Genomic DNA, 27,893 nt, shown 5'->3' with positions numbered 1-27,893 from the left:
CAACACAGAGTGCCTGAAAATCAATTAATTATACAGATAATTAGTGACTTCCTAAAGGTGCTGGGAGCTTCCATGCACCTCTGGTCCTCTGCACCACAGGCCAGGGGTGCCATGTTTGCTTGGAGATAAAAAGAGTAATTAAAATCTGGTAAGAAAAGCAACATTTTAATTTCTTCTCTTTCTACTTGTTTGTAGGCAGGGTTTTTCAAAGAGAAGGCAGGCTTTGAATTAACGGTAATTATTTAATTAGGTAATTAATTGCAAATTACAAGAAGCAAAGTGCCTTTTTTATCTATTAGCAATGTAAAACGGGCCTTATGCTATCTGTAACTCTGAAATCATACAGTCACAGAATGGCTTGGGTTGGAAAGAACCATAAGATCATCCAGTTCCAATTCCCTGCTGTGGGCAGGGACATCTTACACTAGACCATGTCATCCAAGGCTCTGTCCAACCTGGCCATGAACACTGCCAAGGATGGGGCAGCCACAGCTTCTCTGGGCACCCTGTGCCAGTGCCTTAGCACACTCACGGGGAAGAACTTCTGCTTTAGATCTAACCTGAACTGCCTTTGTTTAAATTTAAGCCGTTCCCCCTTGCCCTATCGCTACAGTCCCTAATGAAGAGTCCCTCTCCAGCATCCTTGTAGCCCCCCTCAGACACTGGAAGCTGCTATGAGGTCTCCACGCAGCCTTCTCTTCTCCAGGCTGAACAGCCCCCACTTTCTTGTCCTGTCTTAATGCAGAAGGTGCTCCAGCCCCTGATCATCCTCATGGCCTCCTCTAGACTTGATTCTATGCTTCTGTTACACCTGAGGGCTCCTCTGGCTCTGCGCTCCTGTCTCTGCATCCAGAAAAATTGAACACTGGCCAAATTTTGCCCACCATCAAGTCAACCTGTCCCTCTTGGCGTCCTTCTTGCCAATCTTTTGTTCACAACATGGTTCAAACTATACCAGAGAAGGGCAACGGAGCTGGTGCAGGGCCTGGAGCACAAATGTGATGGGGAACGGCTGAGGGACCTGGGGGGTTCAGTCTGGAGAAGAGAAGGCTCGGGGGGGGACCTTATCGCTCCCTACAACTGCCTGACAGGAGGATGGAGCCAGGAGGGGGCTGGGCTCTGCTCCCAAGGAACAAGGGATGGGACAAGAGGAAACGGCCTCAAGCTGCACCAGGGCAGGTTTAGATTGGATATTAAGAAGAATTTCCTTACCACAAAGGTTGTCAAGCACTGGAACGGGCTGCCCAGCGCAGTGGTGGAGTCACCATCCCTGAAGTGTTCAAAACCATGTACATGAAGCCCTCAGTGACATGGTTTAATGGTGAACTTGGCAATGTTTGGATTAACGATTGGACCTGACCATCTCGAAGGTCTTTTCCAACCCACTTGATTCCATGATGATAAAGGGAACTTTTTGCCCAGTTTCTGTAACATTCCACACGGATGGAGCACCCGGTGTGAAGAGCTCAGGCTCTCCTCAGCTCCGGCTGAAATTTCCCGCCCAAAAAGCTCTCAAATCCAACGCTTTCCTTACTGAAGGACACCACCTCCCACCACCGAGTCCCACAGCGGACACGTTAACATTGGGAGCGCGGGGGTTCTCCACACAGAACCAAACACCACCGCGTCCCCCCTCTTCTCTCCCTCACACAGCGGGACCGCGCTTAAACCCCGTTTAAAAACGCGTTTTGCGCCGCCACAAACACCCGGTGCCGGGGGGGGGGGGGGGGGGGGGGGCGCGCCCCCGCTGCGCGGGAGCGCGCGGAGGAGCGGGCGTGAAGGGAGGGGGAACAGGGGCAGAGCGGTGCGCGCGCGGCCGGTGAGAGGGAGGGGGCGGGAACCGGAGGGGAGCGGCGGGAGGGGGGTGTTTAACCCCTTCGTGCCCGGCGGCGGCCGCGGCAGCGGCATTTCTATTCAGGCGGCGCTGAGGGAGCCCGTCGCGCCCGGTGCATTGTGGGACTGGGCTGGGAGTCCCGTTCGCGGGAGGAGGCGGAGGGCGAGGAGGCGAGCCGGTAAGAGGGAGACCTGAAGGGGGGGGGGGGGGGTGTGCAAGGCGGGGAGATTTAAAGGGGAATTCGCCTCCGCCGTTAACGCCAGGCTGGGCGCGGGGGTCGGCGGCGGCGGCGCTGCACGGGGTGAGGGCTGGCCGCGGGCCCTGCCGCCCTCTCTCAGCCCGTCCCCGGGGGAAGGGCGGGGGAAGAGTGTATGTGTGGGGGTGCGCTTCCCCGCGCTGCGGCCGCTTTAAAAAAACACACCGCCGGCAGCGGGCGGGTTAAATTTTTCGTCCGCCGACATTTTTCTTTTCCCTCCCTCCTTTCCTCCCCCCTCCCCTTTCCCTTTTCCCTCACAGAGCGGCGGGAAAGGGGGGGGTGGGGGGGGAGGCCTGGGCCCGGCATCCCCTGCCGCCCCCGCGTGCTTGAACCCGTCCTAACCCGCCCCGCAAAGGGTTAACCCCGCCCCAGTGACACTGTACCTGCGCGCACGTGCGCCCCGCGCAGGGGGCTGCGGGTTCGACCCCCGTCCGGGTGAGGACGGGGAAGCGGTGCGAGACCCGCTCTGCGCTGGGAGCCGGTTGCGCTGCTTCCTCCTTCCCCCCCCCCGCCGCCTCCTCCTCCTCCTCCTCCTTCTCCTCGCCGGCTGCACAAAGAGCAACAGTGGAGTGAAGGCCCTAGGTTGCCTTTAAAGGCAGCGGCTGGGAATTTAAGGTGTCCCTGAGCCATGCCTCCCCGCAGCGCTCCTCGCCGCATGCCGTGGGTAAACGGATGTTGCAGTTCTTCGCCCTGTAGGTCTCAGGTGGTTGTGTTGCTGTTGCTTGCCTTAGAGTTTGTTTTGGATAGGTCCCCGGGTCCGGTTCTTCCTCATTCTTCCACCTGTGCTCTCTTCTCTCTGCTCTTTAGGGAGGCAAGGGTTAAGCTTTAGTTTTTAATATTTATTATGCCGTTCTTTTAAAGTAAGAAACATCTGGGTTACGAGGTGTTTTCCTCTCCTGGGAAGGGATGCCTAATGCGCAGAAATTGCATGCTTGCACACTGACAGGAGTCACAAGGAGCTTGGTCTTGTGAGGAAGGTTGCTCCTCTGGCAGCCTCCGAAGTACACAGTTGCATGCAGGTTTATTCGCATCTTCATTTAAAAGTTATTGTGTGCTTATGAATGTTTTCCATTAAATAAATCCGTCTTGTTTGTTTCAGTATTTGTTTTCAAGGGGAGAAACTCTGTCTCTTTACAGTCCTCAAGGCTGCAAAAAGTTCTTGGTAGGCTGTGGCCTCTGAACCCTTTCCTGTGTAAGTAGGTAGGGGGTGCTAAGCATATTGCAATTAGTAGTTAGATGAGGGGAAAATGTTTCCCTTGTGGGGCAAGCTGCTTTTTGTACATTTCTGAAATTAATTAAAATGAAGTATTAAAAAACAATGAAGGGGGATTGGAAATTCCCCTCCTTGAAAAGCTTTTGTCTCCGTTTTCTGTTGACAGGTTGTTTTCCAGACGCTATCTTCTTTTCTTTCATTGCAAGTGTTTAGTGTCTTGCACTGGAAGACAACAGCAACGAACTGAATTTCATTGCTCATCCAAGACACGTTCTTCTAGCTAGAGTTTGGATTACTGCCCGCGCCTGGGCTTTGGAAGATTGGTTTTAAATAAGCACCACACCTCCCAGAGAAGGAGGGAAAGCACCGTAAAGGGGAGTTGAGCTCTATATCAGAAGCTCTCAGGGAGCTTAAAACTTCAATTCCTACAAAGTATATTCAATAAATCAGTAGACTTAAAGGTTTATGGGACAGATGTACTTGTTACAAGTGATGTACAGTGGAAATCAGTTGCGCAGTGTGTACATTTACTTCTTACATTTAAAGCAGTTGAATTCAGTGAATACCAGTCACTTGTATTAATTTCTTTTCCTTTTCAGCTTAACATCATAACGATGTGACCATCAGTATCAGACTTTGTCAGCGATGCTGCTGAGTCCTGTGCTTGTTGTTAGGCAGGACCCTGCTTTCTAAGAAACTCCTGCAGGCAGGTCGTTTTTAGTAATTCCTGAAAACTTTTCTGGGAAAGATGACTTGGTTTTTATCACAGCCATTCCTGTTTAGGAATCAGTGGCTTGGTTAGGCTTCTTATTAGTTTTGGAGTGTGGTGCATGTGAGTCAGAGTGGAAAAACGTTCTAAAATTAGCCATGCATTGTTAAGAATTTTATTAAATGAGTTGCATCAGTGTCTTTTTACATTACCATTTTAATGGGCAATTCTCTATTCTCAGCCCTAAAAAAAAGGGCTTGAGAAGCAAGAAACTTTTCAATGTTTTAATGTCTGCAAGTGTGCTAAGAGGTGAACTGGCATGTTTGTAGGTAAACCAGTCTGCTTAAATACAGCCTCTTTGTTCTTCCGTTACCTGTACTAACAGAACACTGGGATTGTGTTTTCCCCGAAAGAGAACAGGTGTGTCGCGGAGTTTCAGCTTCTTGCATCAGAACTGAAGCCAAGACATGATTTGAAAAGCATCTTATTTTTAAGATTAATATGTAAATGGCTAAAATTATGACCTTGCGTTGAGCTGAGTACAAACAGATGTCCCTGCCGAGTGTGTTGCAGGATCAGGGTCCAGGTTGCCTTTTGGAAATTGGCCTTGGTGCTCTGGGAACTATTACTTCTTTCATTACCTCTGTGTTAAATGAGGGCAGTAAGTGTGTTAGATTCTTTTTAAAATGAAAAACTTATGCGGCATATCTGGAAAAGAAATCCACTCTGATCCTCCTGGCATAGGCAGACTTTTAAATGTTGGAAGGTATGAAGAGGAGTCATTCCTTTGTAGTCTTAGAGAAACGAGTTGTGTGAGATGTGCCCACCCATCTTAACATGTGAACGACAACATCGAGTGCTTTTTCTTTCTTTTTAACTTTGCTCCATGTGGAAAATGTGTTGTCTTGCAGTTCCTAGGAATTTCTAACATTCCCAATTCTTATTTCTATTTCTAATTAGACTAATCAACAGAGAAACTGATCCCATAGCTCTGGGGTGGGAAAGGCCAGCAGTGTGTGCGAGAGAACCATGTCTGTGCGGGAGTCGTTTAACCCAGAAAGTTACGAACTGGACAAGAGCTTCCGGCTGACCCGATTCACTGAACTGAAAGGCACAGGCTGCAAAGTGCCACAGGATGTCTTACAGAAACTGCTCGAATCTCTACAGGAAAACCATTTTCAGGAAGATGAACAGTTCCTGGGGGCAGTTATGCCCAGGTTGGGTAAGTAATTGCTTCTCTAGACATGTTGGGTCAGCTTGGTGATGTGATCTCATTTGCAGTTTGTTTAATCAGTTTGAAAAGTGTGTGTTTTACGATGCATGCACAGCATCCAGAAGTCTGAAGAATGAATCTCGTGTTGTCATTTGTTGGCATCTGGGATACAAGAATATTAGTTTAATTATTTAACATCTTGCAGTATGCTTGACTACAAAGAGAAATCAGTCAGGAGTGGCCATTGTGATAGGCAGATGCTTAAGCGTTTGTCTCTTCTTCCCTTTCCCCAGCAGATGATTTGCAAACTGAAGTTCTATCATTTAATTTCTGGACTTTTCTATTAATACATTGCCTTTGGAAATTTATGCAATGAATGCAATAAATTTTAAGCTATTAGATGACTCACAGGTGAAGTTCCCCTCTCCCTCCCCTCCCTGCTGTTCCTGGGTCAGAGAAAGTGAGCAAGAGAAAAATCTCGCTTCAGCGGACTGGGAGCACATTGTTTCACAGTTGTCATTTTCCCTTTCAGTCCTCTCCTTGTTCCCCACTCTTTTTTCTTCACCTGTAGAAGGTGCCTGGGATAGGCTGTCTTTCCAAGACCTCTCTGTGCTTGACAGCTTCAGTTTCTCTTTGATATTTGCACAATGATGCAAGCAGTAAGGGAAAACAGCCTGCACAAGCCACCTACATGGGGAACAAGGCAAGTAGAGGTATTTTGATACCAGTTACTGAACCTTATATTGATATAGATAAATTAATGTAGATAATGTGTTTAATGACACTTTTAATTCTGTCTATTTACTCAGCCCTACATATTCAATCTCTTCTTTGCAGCCCAGAATGATTATGGTTTTTCCTCAACTTGGGAATGTCAATGTAACATTTATTCTGAGTTATTTAATTATCAACTTAGTGTCCAGTAACCTTATTTAAAATTATTTTAATATTGCTAATAGTCTATTAGCAGGCTAACAGGTTGCAACCCATTATTCTGGTAGAGATTGAATTCAGTGAGAGATTAGTAAGGAGCCAATGTTCCTGCTTAAACAATGGGAATCTTTGTATGAAATATCTAAGCAGCAATTGTGTGTGGAGCTGGGGTGGCACTACAATTTAATATTCCCAATGAAGGACACTTCCAGCTTCTTTTATCCCCAGATTGCTATTTAAAGGTTTTTGCTAAATTAAGTTGTTCTCAACAGCATTTCAGTTTAGCACATTACTAAAATCAGCAATAGTTTGTTTTAGATTAATTTATGTAGCTGTTCATTTTTTCTCTTACAAACTTACAGGATCTAAACAGTAAAGGAACTGCTAATGGATTTTTCTCCAGGTATATAAAAAGGTAAAAAGCAGACTAATGCCATCAATACATAGGTGTGATATTATGTAACAGGAAATCTATTAGTAATAGCAAGTAAAGAGTTCAGGTCTCTTAAAAAATATGCTGTTGTGGTGAGTATCCTTTTAACAAATGTGTCTTTGGACAAGTTTGGTGTGATTTGCCTCTGATGCCTTGTGCATCAGGTATAGGCAGGTAACTGCGCAGCCTGTGCATATGCGCAATGCTTTTGAGATGCAGTCAAGAGGGAAGTTGCCAGTAGCAAGCTCAAGCTCACTCCTCCTTAGTTCTGCAAGTGGTGTTACCCAGAGCAATCTTAAATATGGCTGGGAGTATATCTGTCAGTAGGAAACTGAGTTTGATATTAATTTTCAGAACTGTTATGGACCTTGAAATCACTGTTTTCAGTCACCTCTCTAAATAGATTCACTTGTTTAGTCCTTTCTTGATGGGACAGAAACATAGCCTCAGAAGGACTGTCACAGCCCCTTGGCCTGTGTCAAACAGCACTTCTGCTGTCATTGTGAAAACCTCACAGTCATCAGTCTTGCAGCATTTGGCATGAATAGGTTAACTGAGGGAAAACGGCTCCTATACACAAGCCACTTCTCTGTAACTCCTTACATGCACTTCTCTGGAGACACTGGACCAGTGTGTAGTGTGGCTTGATAGTTTCTATGAAGGGTGTGCAACCCTAAATTACTGCTTACAAGCTTCTGTCAGCATCCTTTCTCTTCCTAGGCTAGATCTCCTGCTTCCATAGGCAAGAGAGGCAAGATCCTCTAGACCTACATACCTGCTGCCTGGCAGACCTGCTCTGTGTCCTCAGTAGGACTTCATGGAGCAGCTCACTCCATCACTGTACAGCATACTGCCAAATACTGCCTTGTAGCTTTTGCTAGGTCGTGTGTTCTATTAATCCATGGGGAAAAATGACTGTGCTGCATCTGCTCCCTGAAAACTGGCTGGTTCAAGACCTTTGCCCTATGAGGTATGCGCAGCTTGCTGCCAGCCCAGGGAGGAGGGAAACTACCTGCCATTGCCACAGGCATATCAACAGGGAGCACAGCTCAGGTTGCATGTTGTGATTTTTCACCTTTTGTGCAGGCTCTTGCATCGCAGCAGATGCCACATGATTTTAATATTGCTTATTCTGTTTGAAATATCCAGCAGCAGGGTAGAGGCTGTGCTTGGTGGTGCGGCTTTCCCAAAGGAGTTTTCCTATCCAGCAGGTCGTCTCATGGCCTCTCAGCCTTACAGAAGTAAGGCTTGGAGCTTAGCCAAGTTGCAAAAGGTCCAAGTGGGTGAATCATCTTTCACTGGGGACTTCAGCTGTGACTTGGGCCATTCTTTTTGTTCCTGCTGAAGTAAGGAAATGCCCGTTAGGAGAGGTTATGTCCTTCTAAAACTGTCACCATGATTTTGTTGAGAACACGTATTGAGTGACAGGAAAACCTGTTTGCTTTTGACAGTATCAGTGTGTGTAGTTCCTCTTAACTTTAAATGTACATACATTCAAGCACAGATGTTCTTAATGCACTATTACTATGCTGCAGAAAAAGCAGAACACTGTAGTTCAGTCATTTGCAGTTCTATTCAAGTCAGGAGTTGTCATTTTTTGCTTGGTTTTCCACTTTATTTGTGCTATGTGCTTGCTAAGGAAGGAATTTGCCATGTCTGTTTAGGCAGTATTGAGAGTTCTGTTTCGCAGACATGTTTTATCTGTTGCTCATAACAAGAGAACTTGTAGTTAAGAGCGGACTTAACCTCACTGCTGGATTTCTGTCTTGCAGGAATTGGGATGGACACCTGCGTTATTCCCTTAAGACATGGAGGTTTGTCGTTGGTGCAGACGACAGATTATATTTATCCTATTGTGGATGATCCTTATATGATGGTAAGTTGGCTAAACTTAATTGTTATCAATACGGCTGAGTTGATTTGTGCTTCTCACTGACCAGTCTTATGGCAGTTTTGACTGTTTCTTCTAGATGTGCAGTGCCTCCCTGAAGTGTTCAAGGGCAGGTTTAATGGGGCTTGGAGCAACCTGGTCTAGTAAAAGGTGTCCCTGCCCATGGCAGGGGGTTGGAGCTGGGTGAGCTTTAAGGTCCCTTCCAGCCCAAACCAATCTAGGATTCTAATTGATTAACTGCACTCTGAGACTTTCCTAAATACGCATGAAGAAGGAAAGGAATAGTTTCATCCTGTCATCTTTTCCATGTTGGCCAGGAATGCTGCAGTGCTGCTTCCTATAGGTTGAAAGCTGGGAGAACTGCCACCTTTAATTCAAATTTCCCTCCATCTGTTGTTCTGTGGGATTTGGCTTGGAAAAGCCTGGAAGGGGGAAAAGGAGCTGTCTGTGCAGCAGCAGACAGTAAACTCCGCTTACGAGCAGAACCACATTGTAATTGGCTTTTTTTGAGGTTCTGAAACAACCAGGCAACGTGTTAGAACTGGAAATGCCTAAATGACAGTAGTTGGCAGTAACACCTGGCAACTTCAGAGTGTTTTGTGAACACCCTTTTACCTCTGTCTGCAGATGGTAAAAAGTTGAAAGAACTTGTTGGAAGTCATGTGAACTTGGACTTTGGTTCCTGTTGTGTCCCCGTTTCATGTAGTCAGCCTCAGTAAAGATTCCTCTTTGATGGTATGTGTGGTGGCAATCAGTATTGACTTGAACAGAAGGTGAATGAACTTTAAAGGAAGGACTTAGTAAAGCTGTAAAGAATTCTACAGGAGGTGTTTGTTAGATGAAAGTTAAGAAATGCTGTAACTCATGTTTCCTGTGGTTTGGATGCGACTCCTTTGCTTTAAGGCATGCTTTTACTGCTGCTTATATGATTGCGTGCTCTATTTGCTGTTGTTGGTTGTTCTGTGAGACCCATTGGGTAGGTTTTGGACATGCAGTTTGAGATCTGGAGTGACTTTCTTAAGCATGCTTGTTCAGGTGTTGTGCACATATGCAAGCCTGGCTCCTTGGGTTTCTGTTCCAGAGGAGCTCTCTTATGCAAACTGAGCAGCCAGAATCTCAGGCTGGCCTCTGTAGTACAGAGTTTTTGAGCTCACCTGAGAAACCCGATTCAGGTGGCTTGCTTTAATAACATGTGGGAACTTGTCTGGAAAACAATAAATAGATATGTTGTTGGAGAGCTTTGTTCAGATTCATCAGCTGAGAAACTCTTTTCTCACCTTGTAACAAAAACTTGTGTGGGACAGCGTGAGAAGTCTGTGGTGAAGGGGGAGGGCTGTTTTGTTCGGAGATACAAAGGGTTTGAGATGCCGCAGGAGTAGATAAACGAGCCTGTGCCCAGATGAGGCTTAGGCCAGTGTAGCTGGAGCGGAATGTAAGTTTGGCCTTGTTCCAGTTTTAGGGGTTGCAATGAAGTTACAGACTGTACTGTGATCCACGTGCACCAGCAGCTGTAACTTTGGTATTTTCTAGCTCTCAAGTCCCACTTTTCATTCTTGTCAACATTCATTTTAGTCTGGTGGCTTGTCCCTTCCTAATCTTCTTGTAGATGTGTATTTCTTCTTAAAAGCTAACTGAGAAGAGGGATTCTGTCACAAACCTTGCTGACAGCTGCAGTGATGATCCAGCAGGGTTGGAGCTGCTGATCCTCTACTTGGACCTCTCTGTCCTAGCGACTAGAGTACCTGGGGGCAATGTAGATTGCCGTTTTCTTGGGTGGACCAACATCAGTCAAATACAATTTGCCATGGGCTTTATGGATTGTTGTTGAGAGCAGAGGAATGGTGAGACTCGGGAATTTTGAGTTTCTGTCCAGGCTGTATAAAGGGTGTGCTCTGGACTCTTCACTTCAAGACAAGACTGCTGCTGCTGTGCTACTCCAGCTCCTGGTTTCCCTGGTTTCAGTCTAGTTGCCCCTTGACCCATGCCTGTTGTTACCACTCTCTTGTTTTCGTTATCACTCTATGCAGTCCACACTCTGCTCCTTGCTCTTCTACTCTATTTCCTTACCTAGTAAACTCTAGACTGCTTTTGGGTAGCTGTTCCCTGGTTTAGAGTCTCTTTGTTTCTCTGTGCACAGTGACTTAACTGCAGCCCCCTATCTGATCTCTCTTTCTATTTGGGGGGGAGAGGAGTCAAGGAGGGAATGCCAAAAGTCCACGTGGACTCTTAAGCTGTGGAAGAAGAGTACTGTGGCTGAGAAGGGTAGAACTACTTGTGGACTCTGCTGAGCTTCAGGTTTCTACTTCAGAAAACAGCCTTTTCTCACTCTCATTGCCTGTTCTAAAACAAAGTTCTGCAGTTATCTGCAAAAACCTCTTCATTCTTTTGCCCTTTCCCTTTCTCTTTGGCTTTGTTCTTGAAAACACTCAATCCGTATTGTGCAAAGTATATCTAGGATGTTCACTCGTAGAATCTGTATCCAGTATAGGACTGGTCAGCTGAAATGGGTTGATACTGGAAAAGTGAAAAGCAACTGAAAATAGGTTTCATAGGAAGTATCAAGCCTCTGGTAATAGGACTGGCACTGACCTCTGTTGTGGCACCTCAGAGACACCTTCAGAGTACAGGAGCAGGAAATCAGCTGGTTTGAGAGTGGACTTCCTTTCTCCTCCATTCCAGGAGCCTTCTTGGTGCTCTTTTAAGAAGAAGCTCCACTCCAGACTGAGGGTGGATGTCTGATACTTCATTCTTTGCCTTTAGTTCTTAGTATTGCACATAAATACTTATGTTCCAAGGGGACCAAGCAAGCCAGTAGTGTGCAGGATCCAGCCAGGCTGACCCCTGTTCATGAATCCTTTTGTGTTTATCACTGCTCAAGAGCTGGATGTTGTTCCCTCTGCTTCTTCAGACTTGGGACTTTGCACTCCCTGGGTTTGTTTCCATAGTAGTTTTGCCAGTTGGCAAAAGCAGTGTTAGGCTGACCTCTGACTACTGGAATGGAGCACTGTTGTCAGTGTGGTTTTTAAAACTTATCTATCATTCCTAAGAGGGCATAAACCAGCAGTTTACTTGGTAAATACTGCAGATAGCTGAAAACAGTTTGATAGTCCCCTTTCAGAAAAGGGAAATGCCAGGCTTTAGTATTCTTAAACATCTAGAGTTTAACAGCCAATATCCATCAAACCATGTAGTACACAGCTCTCGTCTTAATAGCTTAAGATTTAAATGATTAAAACATAATGCAGTTCCAAATGGAAGGGGTTCCCCTGATGCCACTGGAAGCTCTTGAATTTATGAAAGAAATAGGAATTATATCCAATTGTGATTTGCAGGTGTTATTTCATGTCATCAGCAAGTGAGGTAACTGCCTGAAAATACTAATCTCTTTGCAAAACTCCTGGATGTATGATTAGACTGTAGGGTTTCAGAGAGGGTGGAAGTGTGTTTTGATTCAAACCCCACCGTTTGTCATCCAAGTAAAGCATCTTTCTGTAGGCCAAACTGTGTCAAATAAATGTGTGTTTGTTATCAAGGTTCTGTTGCTTCTGAACTTCATGGAAGCACAGATTTATAATGGTAATACCAGATGTTGGTTCCAGTTGTGCAGCTGTAAACCTAAACTAGTTTTACTAAAAATGTGTGGAGTTTTCCAGAATAATGCAGCAGAATTTGTCCTGTATTTTAAAATGATCTTGCCATGCCCTAGGGCTTATTCTGTACCAGAAAGTTCTTTATCTTCATCAGGAAACTTGGTATCTCATCTGTGTTGGGTTTACACCCCAGTGAACCCTGACTCAGCTCCATTAATGCAGTAAAATTAGAGTAGCTGAGCTCACGTGATGCCAGTGATGCCTTCTCAGTCCTGTCAGCTTCATGACTTCTTAGAGGAATCTTCAGCACATGACCAGTTCTGTCTCTTGGACCGATTTTTGTTAGTGGTGATGCTTACACACATAAAAAGAGAGGAAAGGTGCTAGAGCACCTCTGCTATGGAGACGGGCAGAGAGAGCTGGGGTTGTTCAGCCTGGAGAAGAGAAGGCTCTGGGGAGACCTTAGAGCAGCCCCCAATGCCTAAAGGGGGGCTATAGGAAATCTAGGGAGGGGCATTTTACAAGGGCATTTAGTGAGAGGACCAAGGGGGAATGGCTTTAAACTGAAAGAAGGGAGACTTAAGTTAGATATTAAGAAGAAGCTCTTCCCTGTGAGGGTGCTGAGGCACTGGCACAGATTGGTCAGAGAAGCTATGGCTGCCCCATCCCTGGCAGTGTTCAAGGCCAGGCTGGACAGGGCTTGGAGCAACCTGCTCTAGTGGAACGTGTCCCTGCCTGGGGCAGGGGGTTGGAACTGGAGGATCTTTAAGGTCCCTTCCAACCCAAACAATTCTGTGATGCTATGAAAAGTGAACAAAAATGTGTGTTGTAGCAAGATTCAGCCTTATCTTGGCACTTGAACAAGTGACAGAATAGACATGTTTCCCTCACTGTAAAGTGGTGAGGGATGGATATGACCCCGTGCTCTTATGTGGTGACAAGGCCAGTTCCTGGGAGCCCTCAGCTCCTCAATCCCTGGCACATGCTCTTTTTGCAGGCAGCTTCTTACTGATGTCCTGACAGAAAAAACACCCCAGTGTGGCTGTGTGCTGCAGCACAGCTGTATCCTCCAGGAAGAAGAGTACTGTCCTAGAACCAGGAGTGTAGACATTGCCTCCAAGGTAGTGCAGAGGAGCAAACAGCTTTCCTTCAAGGTCCCTGTCTCCTAAGTATTCCAATGCAGAAGAGGTACAACCATGTATGTTTTTTGGATTAGCTCCCTAGCAGTTGTGAATGGTATACAATGGTCATCTTCACTGTGTACTATTCAATAAAATTCCACTGTGCTGGAATAAAATTAATTGAAACATATCAGATTAAGTAAACTGAGCTTGTTATCACAGCTAGGCTTTGTCAACCTTAACTTCAGCTTCTCAAATCAGGCAGCCAGCCTAAACTCAGTGTGGGATTCCCACGTAGCTGGTGAGAGTATGTTGACCAAGACATGGGATGAATTCTCTCCTTACCTGTAAAGGAAACCAATATCTGCACTTCTAGGTAGGCACATTGCGCAGAATGCATCATACCCATCATGCCAGCATCCTTGGCTGGGTTTCCTAATGTGGGAGCGTGTGGAGTAAGCAGCTGTCTCAGAGTGCAGCTTATGCTGGGAGTGTTGTTCTTGGCAGGTGTTTGTCTGAACATCCACAAACATTCCTCCAGGTTTATTTTGTCTTTGTTTTTCCCCAGGGACGGATAGCATGTGCCAATGTCCTAAGTGACCTTTATGCCATGGGGGTCACAGAATGCGACAACATGTTGATGCTGCTTGGAATCAGCAATAAAATGACAGATAGGGTAAGATTTTCACTACTTTCTTTTGAAGGAAGTCCCAAACAGCTGAACATGGTTAGAATGTCTTTACCTTCAACGTATTTTCTCCTCAAAATCTGAACCCTCTTAAAGAAGAGATGGTTTTATTGAATGTTTCAGTTCATAGCTTGGGTCTTGTCTCAAACATTCTGAGGTCACTTGCTAAAGGCTTGTTTTTTTGTGGCATTGTAATCTGCTGCTGCTAATACCTTCATGTCCACCAAAATGGGGTCTCTGCCTCCATTGTCAATTCAGGACAATATTGCTCCAGTGCAGCATTTGATTACCAATTCCTCTATCAATCTAGATAGGTATTTCTGGTCTGTAACATCTCTCTGAAGCAGAAAAAATGGAAATAATTTCTTTTTTCCTTTCTTTTTTATTTTTGCTTTCTGTTTTTCTTCTTCATGGAAATTAAGGCATGTGTTTTGCTCTAGAAAAAAAGGGATGTTTAGTCTTAGAAGTAAGTTGAAACTTCACTGGTTAGTGGAGGGTAAGTGCCGCTTGATTCAGCTTTGCCTTATTGCACTGCACTACAGTGGCTGTACCTGGTTACAACAGAAGGATAGTTGTTCTGAGTTTCCAGAACTCTGATTGCTTTAATAAAAATGTGATTTTTTGGAGAATGTTTCTCCAGTGTAAGAGTGTCTCTTCATTTCTGTTACATAGAGCTGTAAAACCATAGCTCTGTGGGGTAATGTGGCCATTTTCAAGAGGCCAGCCTCTTCTTAGGGCTGGCTTTTCTGTCATGAGTTATTTGGCTGCAGTGATTAAAGCCCTCAACCAGTCTTGAAATGACTAGTACTGCTGTGTATAGAACTCTGACTTCTGTTTTGATCTCTAGGAAAGAGACAAAGTGATGCCTCTAATTATCCAGGGTTTCAAAGATGCAGCAGAAGAGGCAGGAACATCTGTTACTGGTGGCCAAACAGTGTTAAATCCCTGGATTGTTTTAGGAGGAGTGGCCACGACAGTCTGTCAGCCTAATGAATTTATAATGTAAGTGAAATCACTAAACAATCAAAGGCACTGGCCTGAAGGGATACAGTAAAAATCCTTTAAATACTCTGTTGTGATCTTATGATCTGTCTCCTGATGAATAAAGCAGTGTCTTCTCCTGCTTGCATTTGTCCTTAGCACTCAAGAGGTACCACATCTCATGTACATATTTGCTTTCTTAAACAGGATGTCCTTTTACTTTTCCCTATCCCCCAGTATCTTTTGATCCTATTCTCCTTTTGACAGGAGAGTTATGCTTCTGACCTTTAAAGGTACTAAAGGCTATTTTGGGACATAAATTTCTGTCATATTTATACATCCATTTTAAACCATCTTCCAATTATCCTATTAATGGCTGCAGAGAACTACAGAATTGCTGTCTTTACAGCTTTGTGTCTGTTTAACAGTAGCTGATTTTGAACGTCCCGCTGTGGCATGTTACACTATACAAATGAATTTGTTCATGATCCTAGTGCTGGTTAGCTTATGCCCCAAGTAAGGTCAATCTTTTTACCTATCCTATCTTGAATCTCCAGTAAGCTGAAAGAAAAGATGTAATGTCATATGTCTGACTGCAAACGTTGTATTCCAAGAAAGATTAGCACTTTTAAACAAGTTTGCAGCATTTTGCTCAATAATGTGCATGGCAAAGAATCCCAAAGGGTAATCCTGCCATTAGTCAGTTTAACTGTGCAACAAGATACATGGGTCTGTGAAAACATAACTATCAGCACTTATTCCTAATAATGTGTGTGAATCTCACTGTGTAACTGATACATGAATTCTTTGTTTTCAGGCCAGACAATGCAGTGCCAGGAGATGTGCTTGTATTAACTAAACCCTTGGGAACACAAGTGGCTGTAGCTGTCCACCAGTGGCTAGATATTGTGAGTACACTGCAAAAAAAGAACTAGGGAAGAGGGGTGTGAGTTAAAGGTGATGTTCTTCATTCCCTCAAAATGGCAAAGTTCAGCAGTTTAATAAGTACACTGAGGGAGTGATCTACCACATCTTTCTCCTCCTTCCTCCTCAATGTCTCAGCCTGACCTGCTTATATACAAAGTTCCTTCGGAATCAAGGCAGTTTGCTGTTTTGTGCTTAGTGAGCCAATCTTAATTGCGTCTAATTCTTAGTTAGTTCTCAAGCATTGCTGTAATAAACAACATTGTTTATCAACAGAACAACAGACTGGCACCCTGGGTAAAATTATGCCCTCCTCCACCTGCTAAAGTAATTGGCAAAAGCTTATTTATGGCAGTTAGGCCAAGATTGCTGTCTGTGTTCATGGGCTTTCTGCCTCTGTGCGTGGAAATATATCTACGTTTCACATGTATTACCCTGTGCATTCAGAAGAATATTTCTAGCAGCGTTATGTATATAGACATACTTCCATCTGTTACTTCAGGCAAAAATGTAACTACTGAACTGAAAAGTGACTGCAAAATTGGCATCTGCTTATGTTGTCTGGCTCCCAGTTATGTGTCTTCAGGATGAGAACTGCTCAGTTTACACTTTAAAAAGATCCATCTTTTCTACTTTTGGGACTACTGAGCCAATAGACTGGCAGAGGAGTGAGCTGGAATCTACTTAGTTTTGGCAGTTAGCCACTACATTGTCATATGAATTCTAATTACACAGCTTGTGTTGGCAAAAGTGGGAAAGAACCAGCTTAAATTCTCATTGAAGTCTGAAGTGTGAGCAACAAGAAAAAGTCTTTTTCTCCTTCTCCATAGGGCCTAGCCTGGCAATTCTGACCTCAGCAGAATCCTGCATTTTCCAATCAGATATAAAGATCAGGGCCTCAGATAATCTTGATATGAAAATGAAGTGAAAGAACAAGACACCAATTTTACAGTATGTTTTCTGGCCATAATCTTCTTAACATATGTGTTATTGTGCTGACAAAGAGACTTGCAAATTTAAGGACATTCTGAATTTCCACATATTTCAAGTACTTTTAATTTCCTTAACTGTCAACCAGAAACACCTTCTGGTCTGAAAAATGAGGACGGCAAGGAAATCAATCCTCTTATTACATGTAAGCAGAATATATCTTTGATTGGGGTAGGAAAATCTCTGAGTAGCTGTGCTGCCTTTTCTTTGGCTTTGTTCTGTGAAAGAGTAGGGGAAGTGAAACTAGAATTACCCATCGCAAATTCACCCATAAATCAAATTTTGGTAGGGAATTGGACATGGTATTAAAAAGTATGTGGGAGAAGGTCCATAATACAGTAAGTTTTTGTATAGGCAAGAAAGGAAAACTGGAGTGTAAGCACAAAAAACAAACACCAAAACAACCTAAAAGCTGAGGTTTTTAACCAGAGCAGTAGTGAATGAGTTCCCAGTAACAAGTGAAAGGAAGATCCATAAGGAAGCAAAACTTCTCCTCCTTGCTTGGTGGCTGCCAGCATTGCAGTCAGGCCCCAGCTGTGTTCCTGACAGCAGCTGTAGGGTGCAAAGAAGGAGACTGCAAAGAGTGTGCAGGGAGCTGGGCCCTGTTGAGGCTGGCTTAGGGATGTGCTGGGGGTGATGGAGCTGTTCACTGTGGTTTCAGCTGCCAGGCTGATGATCTGGATTGATTCAGCTGGGCCACAGCTGGGAACTGGCATCCCTTTGCCTTTTCCTCTTTCAGCTAAAAAGCAAGATAGGGCTTGCTGTGCTGTGCCCCTTCAGAAAGGGTTCTACAGACCCTTCTCCTTTGGAAATCTAAGCTTGCTTTTACAAGTTGTTTAGGGATTTTCATGAACTTTTCTGCCTTTGTTTCCTTTTTACTAACCCAAGAATGTAATTGCTATAGTGGAGAGGAATTTGCTGTAATTTGTTTCTTACCTGTTTGTGGCTCTTCCAGCCTCCACCTTGAGTTCTGCTTCCACCTCATTTGTGATATCTATAGAATGGCCTTGTGGCTTCAAACATCCTATTTGTACTTACTTCTAGTTCTCTGTTATTTTATTTCCATTGCAAAAGAAAAAGCAAATTAAACAAATTTGTAGTATTGCTCCTAACTGTTAAACGGTTACTTTGTTTCTTGCTGAATATGGGATTACTTCAGAGTCCAATGAAACAACTGCCCTTTATAAAGGTATCTATTCCTAAATTGCTGAGACCCTTTGGGGATGAAAAGCTTTGCTTAAAATGTGATGGAGGCATGAGTCCATACAAGACACGACAGAATTGGTGTAAGGAGATCCTGATATTAAACTGTAAAGGAAGCTTATGAAGCTGCCTTAGTCCTAACTCACTAGAACAATTACATCCTGCCTTAGCATGCATTCCTCAGACCTGGACTTGTGGATGTCAGTGGCCTTTCTTGATCAAAGTCTCCAGATGGGAGATCAAGAATTTTTACTTAAAAGCCCAAGAAGCCAGAGATTACAAATCTCAACATCAGCCACGAAGTTCTGTTCACTTGGCTGCCAGAAAGTTGCTTTGAAGAAGTTGTTTGCCCTGGGGTAGGGTATTGCACTCCTCTGTGCTGCTGAAAGCTTAGTGCCTAATTGATCTTTCAATTCACTTTGCTTAGGTACAGCAGAGTAAAGCACCACCTCTGACTGATAAACCTTTGCCCCATTTTGAGTTAAAAAAAACCCCACATTTAGCTGAGTTAAAAAAGTACATTTTGGCTGAAGGGATTTTTTTTTTTAAGTGGTAAAGGTTATTTTAAAATACACATCTGCAAATCTAAAAGAATAATCTTTATTTCATCCATTAGCCAGAAAAGTGGAATAAAATCAAACTAGTGGTAACGCAAGAAGATGTAGAACTAGCGTACCAGGAGGCGATGATGAATATGGCACGACTGAACAGAACAGGTAAGAAGAGAGGTGTGTGTTGGGGGTGCAAATGGGAGATGGGTTTATCCAGTTCCATACTTAATTCCATTTCGCTGCCACAGGGAAGTGTGACACAGGCACTTCATCCCTTCTGCCCCATCGTTCTGCTGTTCAGTGTTTGTGAAGCAAGCAAATTAAAATCAAACACCCTCTTTTAATTACACAGCAAAAACACAAATGCTGCTGGAGATGATTATGACTCATGTGAGTGCTGTAAGTAACATCCCAGTGAGTTAGAGGATGTTTTAAAGGGCAATATATTGGATTTGTTCCTTATTTTCTGAGCCTGGAAAACTCATGAGGCCTGACTGGAAAAATTCAGAATAAAAAAAGCAAGTCTTTTCAGTTTTGTACACTTCAATTTAAATTTTCTTATGTCATGTGCTTCCCAAAGTGTGGAATATGTAGCACATGGTTGTTGGTGGGTTTTGGAGTTTTCCTCTTCTGTTTTTGTAGGTGTTTGTGTTGTTTTGTTTGTGTGTTTGTTTCTTTTAAGTTTGCTTTCATCCTGGAAATTTTAATCCAGGGTTTTCCTTCTTTGCTCAAAGTATCCTTGGAGGAGTGGAGAATTGAACTACGTGTTTCCTTACTTCTCAGTTGGAGGAACAGGGATAGCGAAATAGCTCTTCTCCCATCTTATTCACTTTTCATTTGGCATTTGTTGTCATTCCACTGGTTTTTCATTCTTCCTCTAAGTCTTCCCAGGACAAATAAGTGACCAGGATTGTCTTGTAGAAAAGAACTGGGGTCCTACTCAAATATATAGAAGCAGCAAAGAAGGGCAAAACATTCTTGGTTCTTGTAAAGCACCTTTAACAACACTTAAATATTTTTAACTGGAGCCATTGTCCTGCATGCAGAGGTGCCCTTCTCCCACCCAGGGCTCTGTAGCTGCAATGCCCAGGAATTCTATGAATGCATTGATGGGAAGCTGGGGCCCTTCTCTCAGGACCTGCAGGATTTGATCTTAAGCTTTAAACTCAAGTGTTCAGAACTTAAGTTCTGATGTGATGGTTTTATGGAGTGGCAAGGGAAGAGATGTGAGAGAACTGACTCAGAATAAACCTGGTCCTTGCTCTTACTGAAGCAAAGCTGAGTTCAGAACTTCTCTGCCTCTCAACTTTGAATCTGCAGCAAACCCCTGGTTCTATATGCTAATGCAAATTAGTAGCACATGTCTAATGGAGCTTGCGCATAAATATAACTGCAGTGCTGGATTTTCAGCATGATTTAATATCTTAAATACAAGTAGAATTTTTTTTGGGTTATATCAGTATTGGTGAATTCCAGTTCCCTTCAACCATAATTTCTTACTTTATTAATTTAAACAGTAACCCAATTTGAAATAAAGGTATGCAACTTCATTGAAACTGTGCAAAATGTTGAAGCATTGCTTTGCCTGATAACTTTCTTTCTGATTTGGTTTTGGTTTTCCTCTCCCTCTCTTGTAGCTGCTGGACTCATGCACACTTTCAATGCACACGCAGCTACAGACATCACAGGGTTTGGAATCCTTGGGCATGCACAGAACCTTGCCAAGCAGCAGCGAAATGAGGTGTCCTTCGTTATTCACAACCTTCCTGTTCTTGCTAAGATGGCTGCTGTCAGTAAGGCTTGTGGAAATATGTTTGGCCTCATGCACGGGACTTGTCCGGAGACTTCAGGTAGGTGACACTTGTACCACCCTCTTCCTTCCCTACACCTCCACATTAGAATTTAGTAACTTTACAAATGTACAAACCATGTGTTTTGCATTCAAAACCACAGTTGGTTTGGCATACAGCCAAGCTCGTGAGCATTATTAGCCACACAACTGTTCACAATTCACTTGTTCAGTCGAACTTCCAAACCACCATCCTATTCTGAATGCCTTCTGCTTCCTTATGAAACACTATTACACAAACCCTTGCTGTATCTAGAACATTTGGCAGTTAGAGGTTAGTGTTGATTCTGAATTCTTTTGAAACCTGATTTTTATATTAGCTGTTAACTCCAGAACAGCAAATAGCTGGAATTCCCAGCACAGCTGACAGGCTTTTCTCCATGGTAAAGCCACCTGCAGTAGGTTTGCCAGCCAGATGAGTATGGGTTTGGTTCTCATTATGAATATGTGTGAAGTTTAGTGCTGAATGGACCAATCTTGGTGACTGAGGGCTTCTCTTCACAGCATACAGACACCCAAGAATATAGATTTTTCTCCCTTGTATTTATGAAATCTGACATTAAGGGACTGTGACTGGCAGCAAAGAAAACTAAAAAGAAAAATAATTTGTTCTCTGATCCACTCATTTCACTTGAGTTCTCTATTTAAAAGTGCTGCCACTCACAATATGATTCTTTGATAATGAATACAACAGATGTGTACTGAGAATCGGCCTAAGGACAAAAAGTTAAACCACCATTAGGTGCTAAGAACTTCTGATGGGTTAGAGGTTGCCCTATTATTAGTGTAGGCCACTTTGCTGACTGGCTTGATCACTGTCTTCTCCTGGAAGTGTCTATACTTGCCCTTCAATCTTTTGTCCTGTTCTATTTTGTTTTTCTTGTTTAATCTCACTTCTTTTGGGGAAGTGGAGAAGATGTAGCAACAAATCTGTCTTTTTCTCTTATCTCATTTCCCCACCCTCTTCCTGCTCTCCAAAAGTATTATCCAAGTTCTCTGCAGCTCACAACTGAGGGGGCCCCTTGATTCAAAACAGTCTGAAGATTTGGAAAGAAGCATCACAGTGAGAGCCATAAACTTACCCCCTAGTGAATACACAACTTACCAGGATCTGCTGAACTGTTCCTTAGCCATCTGTGTTTAAACAGACACTCTGTCCTACAGAGACAGTGTGGCTCAGATGATGTGTAATAGGATATGGGACATGAACCCTTTCAAGAGTTCAAATCCACTGTCAGTCAGCAGGGACCAGAAATATCTGGTAGCACTTTGGCAAGCTGTGTCAGTAAGGTTGGTAGTACCAGACAGATTCTTACTACCCAGGAGCCTACACAACCAGAGCGCTAGTAGCATTTGGTATTGGTTGCAAGGAGTCCATGGGCACAGATCTGGGATTGCAAGATGCTCTTTCAGATTAGTGGCTGTGGCAGAGGTTTGTATGGGAATGGTTATGGAATGCTGGAGGCATCAGAGCTGCCTGTCCTGCACCCTGGGAATATCCAGTTCTGTCTTTCCAATGAAGGAATATAAAGCAGCGTGGATGTCCACACTGCTGGCAGAGTACTTGGAAGTGGAAAACAGTTGACTTCGGAATTTCTTCTGGGACTGAGCAGGAGGTGTCTGTGAAATGCTGACAGGTTTCAACATAGATGCTGATGGGAAAACCAGGACATATCTGGTTATTTGTGAACTTTGGGTGCCTTAAAACATGTATATTTGATTTCATCACAGCGCTGCATTTCTCGCATTAGAGGTGGCTGGAGGGATTTGTTACAGGGCGGTGTCTGCCAAGTGTTAGAAACATCCATAGCCACGTGGATGCAATAGCTCTGCTCTGAAAGCTCTGTAAGTGCATTCCCATAGGCTTTCAGCTTATGCTGGATAGCCTGACACATTGCAGCAATGTGTGTTAGTTTGGGCACAGTGTGCTGGGATGGCTCCTTAGCAATCAGACCTGGGCTGTTAACACACTTCATGTCCTGGGGTTGATTTACATGAAGCATCTGCTTTGCTGTGCCTGTATACTCAGTTGTGAGGATGCCTTCTGGGGGAGCTGCTGAGGGCTGCTCATACCACAGTATATGTACACTCTTTCTCTATTGGCTTAAACTTCCAGAAATGCTGTCTGTGGCTTCTTCATCTGGGAACAGATGTTTTTCAGCAGTGGGAAGGCAATGAGAAATTTACTGGAAAACAGTTTGGATATTAAGACTCTTGTGTGGTTTTTTTTCCAGCGCACATTTGCTGGGCACCTGTTGACAAAAGTCAGTGTTGGAAAGATCTATGATGTGATCTGTTCCATCCTCCAGGCACTCTTGCTTATGGTGTATTTTCTTCAGATTGCCATTTTACATGATTTTACACTCTTTTAGGTAACTCTCTGATAATGGCTAAAGCTGCAGTCAGGGAATTTGTTTCAGAAGTATTAGTTCTGTGTATTAGACTGGCTATTTGCAGAAACAAGTTAGAGTTACTCTGTGTGGGGTATTTATGCATGTGTGTATTTTTATCAGTCCTGAGAACTTCAGAAGCCATTGAATGGTGTCAGCCACCTTTTTTAGTGTAGTAGAAGTATCTCAGCAACTTGGTGTTTGTGCTGATTTTGTGGAAATAGGCAGATGGGTAGAAAAGAAGGGCTGTGGTAGTGCCTGCCAAGAGGCAAGGAATTATCCTTTCATAAGTCACTGTGGGAGGAAGCCATTAGTAGGAGCAAGGACACTTGGTTTCGATTGTCTGTTCTGCTTTTGAAGTCTTCAGTGTCCACTTTCCTGCTTGCAAAACAGCTGTTAAAACAGCAATGTTCAAAACCTCTTACCCAAAAAACCCTTTCATTTTTAAAAGTAAGGTAAATGAGGACAGACACCAAGTACCTGCATCTTTCCAGCCCCCAACAGCAACATGCAGCCAACTCTCAAATTGCCACAGCCATTCATGTATTCAGTCTACAGCTCATGTGCTTTGTCTTCAGCAGTGGCTGATGCAGACCTCAGAAACGTGGCACCATGAACTGCTGCTTGCTTCAGTGCAAGTGACACTGAGGCTTCATTTTCCGCAGGCAACAACTTAAACTCCTTGTGGGTTTGACCTTGCACTGGTGAAGACTTCCTGTGGTTGTCCATGGGACAGAACCCAGAGCAGCTAGGAACACTGGTAATGTAGGCTAGACTACATAGTGCAATACCTTAAGGACTTACCCAAAGGGTTAAAAAGACTGGTCAGTTTAGCAGAAAAATAATTAGAATCCCTACATACAGGAATCCTATTGCCCATTGAGAGTAGCCCATAGCCTCTAATAAGGGTTATTGACCAAACTGTGGGATGCAGTTAGCGGGTGGGAAGTGATTCTTGATTGGAAACTGGGATTTTGTGCTTTTTTTTCTGACCTTGCCAAAGAATGTTAACAGGGTATGTGTGCAAGTGATGCAAATTAACAGGAAAAGCGTGTGTGGTGAAAACATAATGGAGTGAAGGTTACTCTTGTGCTCTTTCTTATTTACTTTTACACCATACTTCTGTTCCTTTCTTCTGGCTAGTTAGCACATTCTCTGCACTACCTCTTTCCTGACTCACACCATGACATAAATTTATCTTCAATTTGATTTAGAGCCTTCCATGGCAGTGGTACATAATTCCTTTGCAATCAGTTTGTCTATTGCATCTGGAGTAGCTTAAACATTGTCTTTCAAGAGAGAGCTTTTTTTTTTTTCTGGTTGGTACACCCATTTGCTTCATATAGAACCTGAAAAATAACTGTCACGGCTCCACACATCCTCACATATAATTCTCATGTTCAGTAACTGCTTCTTCCTCACAGTGTCTTTAGTCACCACTGAGAGGACTGTTTGCTTGGAAAAGCAAAATAAAGGTGCCCAAGGTGATGATAAGCTGTCCAAGGGCCACAGAGGAGGAGGTGGCACCCAGCTTAGGGTGGCTGGCTCAGCAGGTGCCCCTTCACCCCCAGGATTGGCTCAGAGCCGCTGGCACCGTTCGTGCTGCTGGCTGATGCCCATCTGCCCTTTGCCCTGACCAGAAGTCTTGGGGTCAAATAACTCCTTAAGAGTAAGCAAGGGTCAGCATGTGCCCAAATTCTTGTTTGTGTAAACGTTCTCTCTTGTCCAAGTTCTTCAATGTTTTCCAAGGGAAGAAGATAGTTTAACATCCCTTACAAGAGGCTACTGTGTGTAAGAATATAGCACAGTGTATAGACATGAGCTGTGCAGTGCTTTGAACTTTAATCAGAATCACAGACTGGTTTGGGTTGGAGGGGACCTTAAAGCTCATCCAGTTCCAGCCCCCTGCCATGGGCAGGAACACCTTCCACAAGAGCAGGTTGCTGCAAGCCCTGTCCAACCTGGCCTTGAACACTGCCAGGGATGGGGCAGCCACAGCTTCTCTGGGCAGCCTTTACCAGTGCCTCACCACCCTCACAGGGAAGAGCTTTTTCCTAAGATCTAATCTGAATCTCCCTTCTTTCAATTCAAACTAAACTCTAATTAGGCATCTGCAGATGAGATCACTGCTCTGGGTTGCAGTGCTTCACATGTTTGCAACATAGCATAAATGTAAAAAAGGGATAGAGAAAAGCAAGATTCTCTTGTAATAAAGGGCAGCACCAAAACACTTAATGATGTGGTCAGAGCCTCCTGCAAATCTGTGCCAGAGCTGCCAGTGGAACTCATTCTAGTAAATGCACTTGCCAGGCTGCCTTTTTCAGTGCTCTTGGTTTTGGAATAGAAGCATTGTTAGGTTTAACAACTGAATGGGGAGCTTGCTCCCTGGTTATTGTGCTGCTTCTGAAAAACATTCAGTAGGAAATCAAATATTACTCGGTTGTCTCGGAGGAAAAAATCATAGGGGAAAGGCTAAAAAAGGTTAGAAACTCTCAAACAAAGGGGTCAAAAGGGAGCTCTGGATCAAGCCTGCGTTTCATTTTCAGCTTCTTGCCTTCTCTGGTAATAGTCCCTACTCTGCTGAATAGTTTCACTGTGGACAAGAGGATTGCTTGCAGAATCAGCTGCTACCAATATGTCGTTATAGGTGTCTGAAGATGACCTTCACCCAAAACACTTCTGTGCAAAAGCACTTTGCAGTCCTCTGTTGTAAGTGCACAATGCTGATGTTGTTTCAGTATGTCATTTGTTGGCATCAGTAGGGTGTCCTTTTGCCAACATCTTTTGTGTGTGTTTGGCTTCATTTACATAGCTTCTAAAAGTGAATCCAGGCACAAACCTCTTTCTGTAAAGCAGGAGCTCAGACTTCCACCATTGTCTTTTCTTGGAGTTTGACAGACTGAAGTCACCAGGTGCTTGTTGAAAGAGGGATCTGGCAGGTCAAGGTTGAAATGCTTTGCAATCAGGCTACTTAATGCTCTTTTTTACCTTCACAGGAGGCCTCCTCATCTGTTTACCACGAGAACAGGCAGCACGTTTCTGTGCAGAGATCAAGTCTCCAAAGTACGGTGAAGGCCACCAAGCGTGGATCATCGGCATCGTAGAGAAGGGCAACCGCACAGCGCGGATCATCGACAAGCCTCGGATCATCGAAGTTGCGCCTCAGGTGGCCACTCAGAACGTGAACCCCACGCCTGGTGCCACCTCTTAATGTAGATGAAATGGCTGTTTTGTTTTTAAATAGATCTATTCCTTTATCATCCTACGATTTAAAGAACTGTAAAGAGAAAAGAAAACTTGTTGTGTCTGCACATCTGGTGGCCTTCGGTCAGTTTATGAGTGGATACAATTAATGAAATAAAATCCATTGCCTTTTTTTCCTGTTACATTAACTGAAGATGCACCTAATCTTGAGGCAGCTTCTGAGTTGAGAATTATATTGTTATCCAATACTGTTGATTCATTTTGAATCTTTAGACACTTATCTCTTGCCGCATAGGCTCTTTTTAAAGGTGCTTTCACGTAGCACAGACATTACCAGTAGTAGTGTCGAATAGCAGTTTGTGTCCTTTCATTATATGTATATTTATCATGAGTCTAATTTTGATGCCTTTGAGTGATATTCCAGAAAGGCAATAAATTGAGAAGCGACACCATGGGTATACCCAGTAGAAAGAGGGTTGCATGATTACATTCAATCTTTGATTTTTATTTCTATTTCTTTTGGGTTTTGTTGGTGTTGTTCCTTAAGGTTTAGTCTTACCAAGAGCATCCACAACCCTGGACATTGCTTGGTAGTGCACTCTGTTTAAACCAGCAAGTGCTGACTTTGCATGGATAGCACTTCAGAGTAGAAGGAGTCAGTTTCTAACTTTATTATTTGTAGACCTGACAATATTTACTGTATTATCAATGATTTGTTTTTCTTTCTTGAGAGTAAGGAAAAAAGAATTCTTTCTTTCTTTTGCAATGTGATTGGATGTGCTATAGTGCAACAAAGGTTTTTGCAGACCAAAAGGAGGTTCCTGTATAATATTCATTTACAAGTCACTATATAAATAACTACACAAATAATTTTTAAATATAATCAAACTAAAATAAACCTCTGTTCTGTGGATGGTAGTGTTTAATACATTTTATATTTTGTATAGTGATTACCAGCCTTCTTTTTTTTTTTTTCTTCCTTTAAAATCAGCAGCTGTTTAGTATAATTCCTTAGTATTATTTTGTTCTTTGCTCAGATACATTTTTCTGCACGCTTTTTGTGATCTGTGTTTAAAATCTACATTGCCAACATTGCAGCTTGGACTTCAGCTTGTTATTCAAAATAAATATTTAATTTTTTTTATTGCTCTTGTAGAAGTGCATCAACTTTTTTGCTTCCTCCCTGAATAACAGACTGGAAAGAGGAGAGCTCCTCAGGGGGTTTATTTGATTGCAAGTGTAATTATATTGACAGTTGTTGTTTCTCCTTTGATCACGTTTGCAAGCTGTGATGGCCAGTGGTAATCTGGAGTATCTCCCTCCTGCATGCCAGAGCTGAGGCCAAGCAGGTTATCTCCAAGTATATTATCCATTTTATTTGGTCAGCACAAAGCATGCGGCAGTTCTGAATTGTTTCCTCTGCCAGACGAGGGGTTGAGAGCAGCCCTGCGAGTGGAACAGATGCTGAAACCCAGCTTTCCCCAACAGCAAGAGGATCTTAGATAATGGTTACTGGTACCAGCAAGACTTACAAGGGCTTCTGTCTGTGAAAAGTGAGTCACAAGAGATGAACCAGTCCAGACATCGAGCAAGGTTCACAGCTCCAGTCTTTCTCCTGTGACAACTGGCAAACACAGCTCATCTCTTCCACTCGTGTTCCCAGCAGGTATCCCTTGCAAAACTAGATTTCATTTTATTCTTCCCCCACTTTGAGTAACCTAAGCCACGCAGACCCTCGTGCTCCTTCTGAAGAAGACAACTGAGAGTTACGTGTTCACCACAAAACCTCAAAGCAGTAACTGCATTTTTGGCTTTGCTTTGGAGAAAGTTTTTTCACAGCAGTTATGAAAACAAAGCATCACAAACCAGTTGTCTGTCCAAAAGATACTGATTTTAATGCCTTTTTTCTCCCATTTTTTG

The 27,893-nt window shown here is 43.6% G+C and overlaps 1 protein-coding gene across 2 annotated transcripts; it reads left to right on the top strand.

The window, feature by feature from the left end:
* The first annotated feature begins 1,871 nt into the window (after positions 1–1,871).
* Positions 1,872–27,572, top strand: SEPHS1 (selenophosphate synthetase 1). 2 transcript variants are annotated; one of them, XM_080624267.1, is made up of 9 exons: positions 1,872–2,012; positions 4,973–5,234; positions 8,364–8,467; positions 13,762–13,869; positions 14,729–14,883; positions 15,680–15,770; positions 18,596–18,695; positions 20,168–20,380; positions 25,766–27,572. In XM_080624267.1, the coding sequence occupies exons 2-9, from the start codon at positions 5,042–5,044 to the stop codon at positions 25,978–25,980; spliced, it is 1,179 nt and encodes a 392-aa protein (XP_080480393.1). In that variant the 5' UTR covers positions 1,872–2,012; positions 4,973–5,041; the 3' UTR covers positions 25,981–27,572. The 2 variants fall into 2 exon arrangements, with proteins under 2 accessions (XP_080480393.1, XP_080480394.1); XM_080624268.1 differs by lacking the exons at positions 14,729–14,883; positions 15,680–15,770.
* Positions 27,573–27,893: the final 321 nt, after the last annotated feature.

Source organism: Psittacula echo (genome assembly GCF_963264785.1).
Source record: "Psittacula echo genome assembly, chromosome: 1".
Lineage (NCBI taxonomy): Eukaryota > Metazoa > Chordata > Aves > Psittaciformes > Psittacidae > Psittacula > Psittacula echo.
This window is presented reverse-complemented; position numbering and strand designations above follow the sequence as displayed.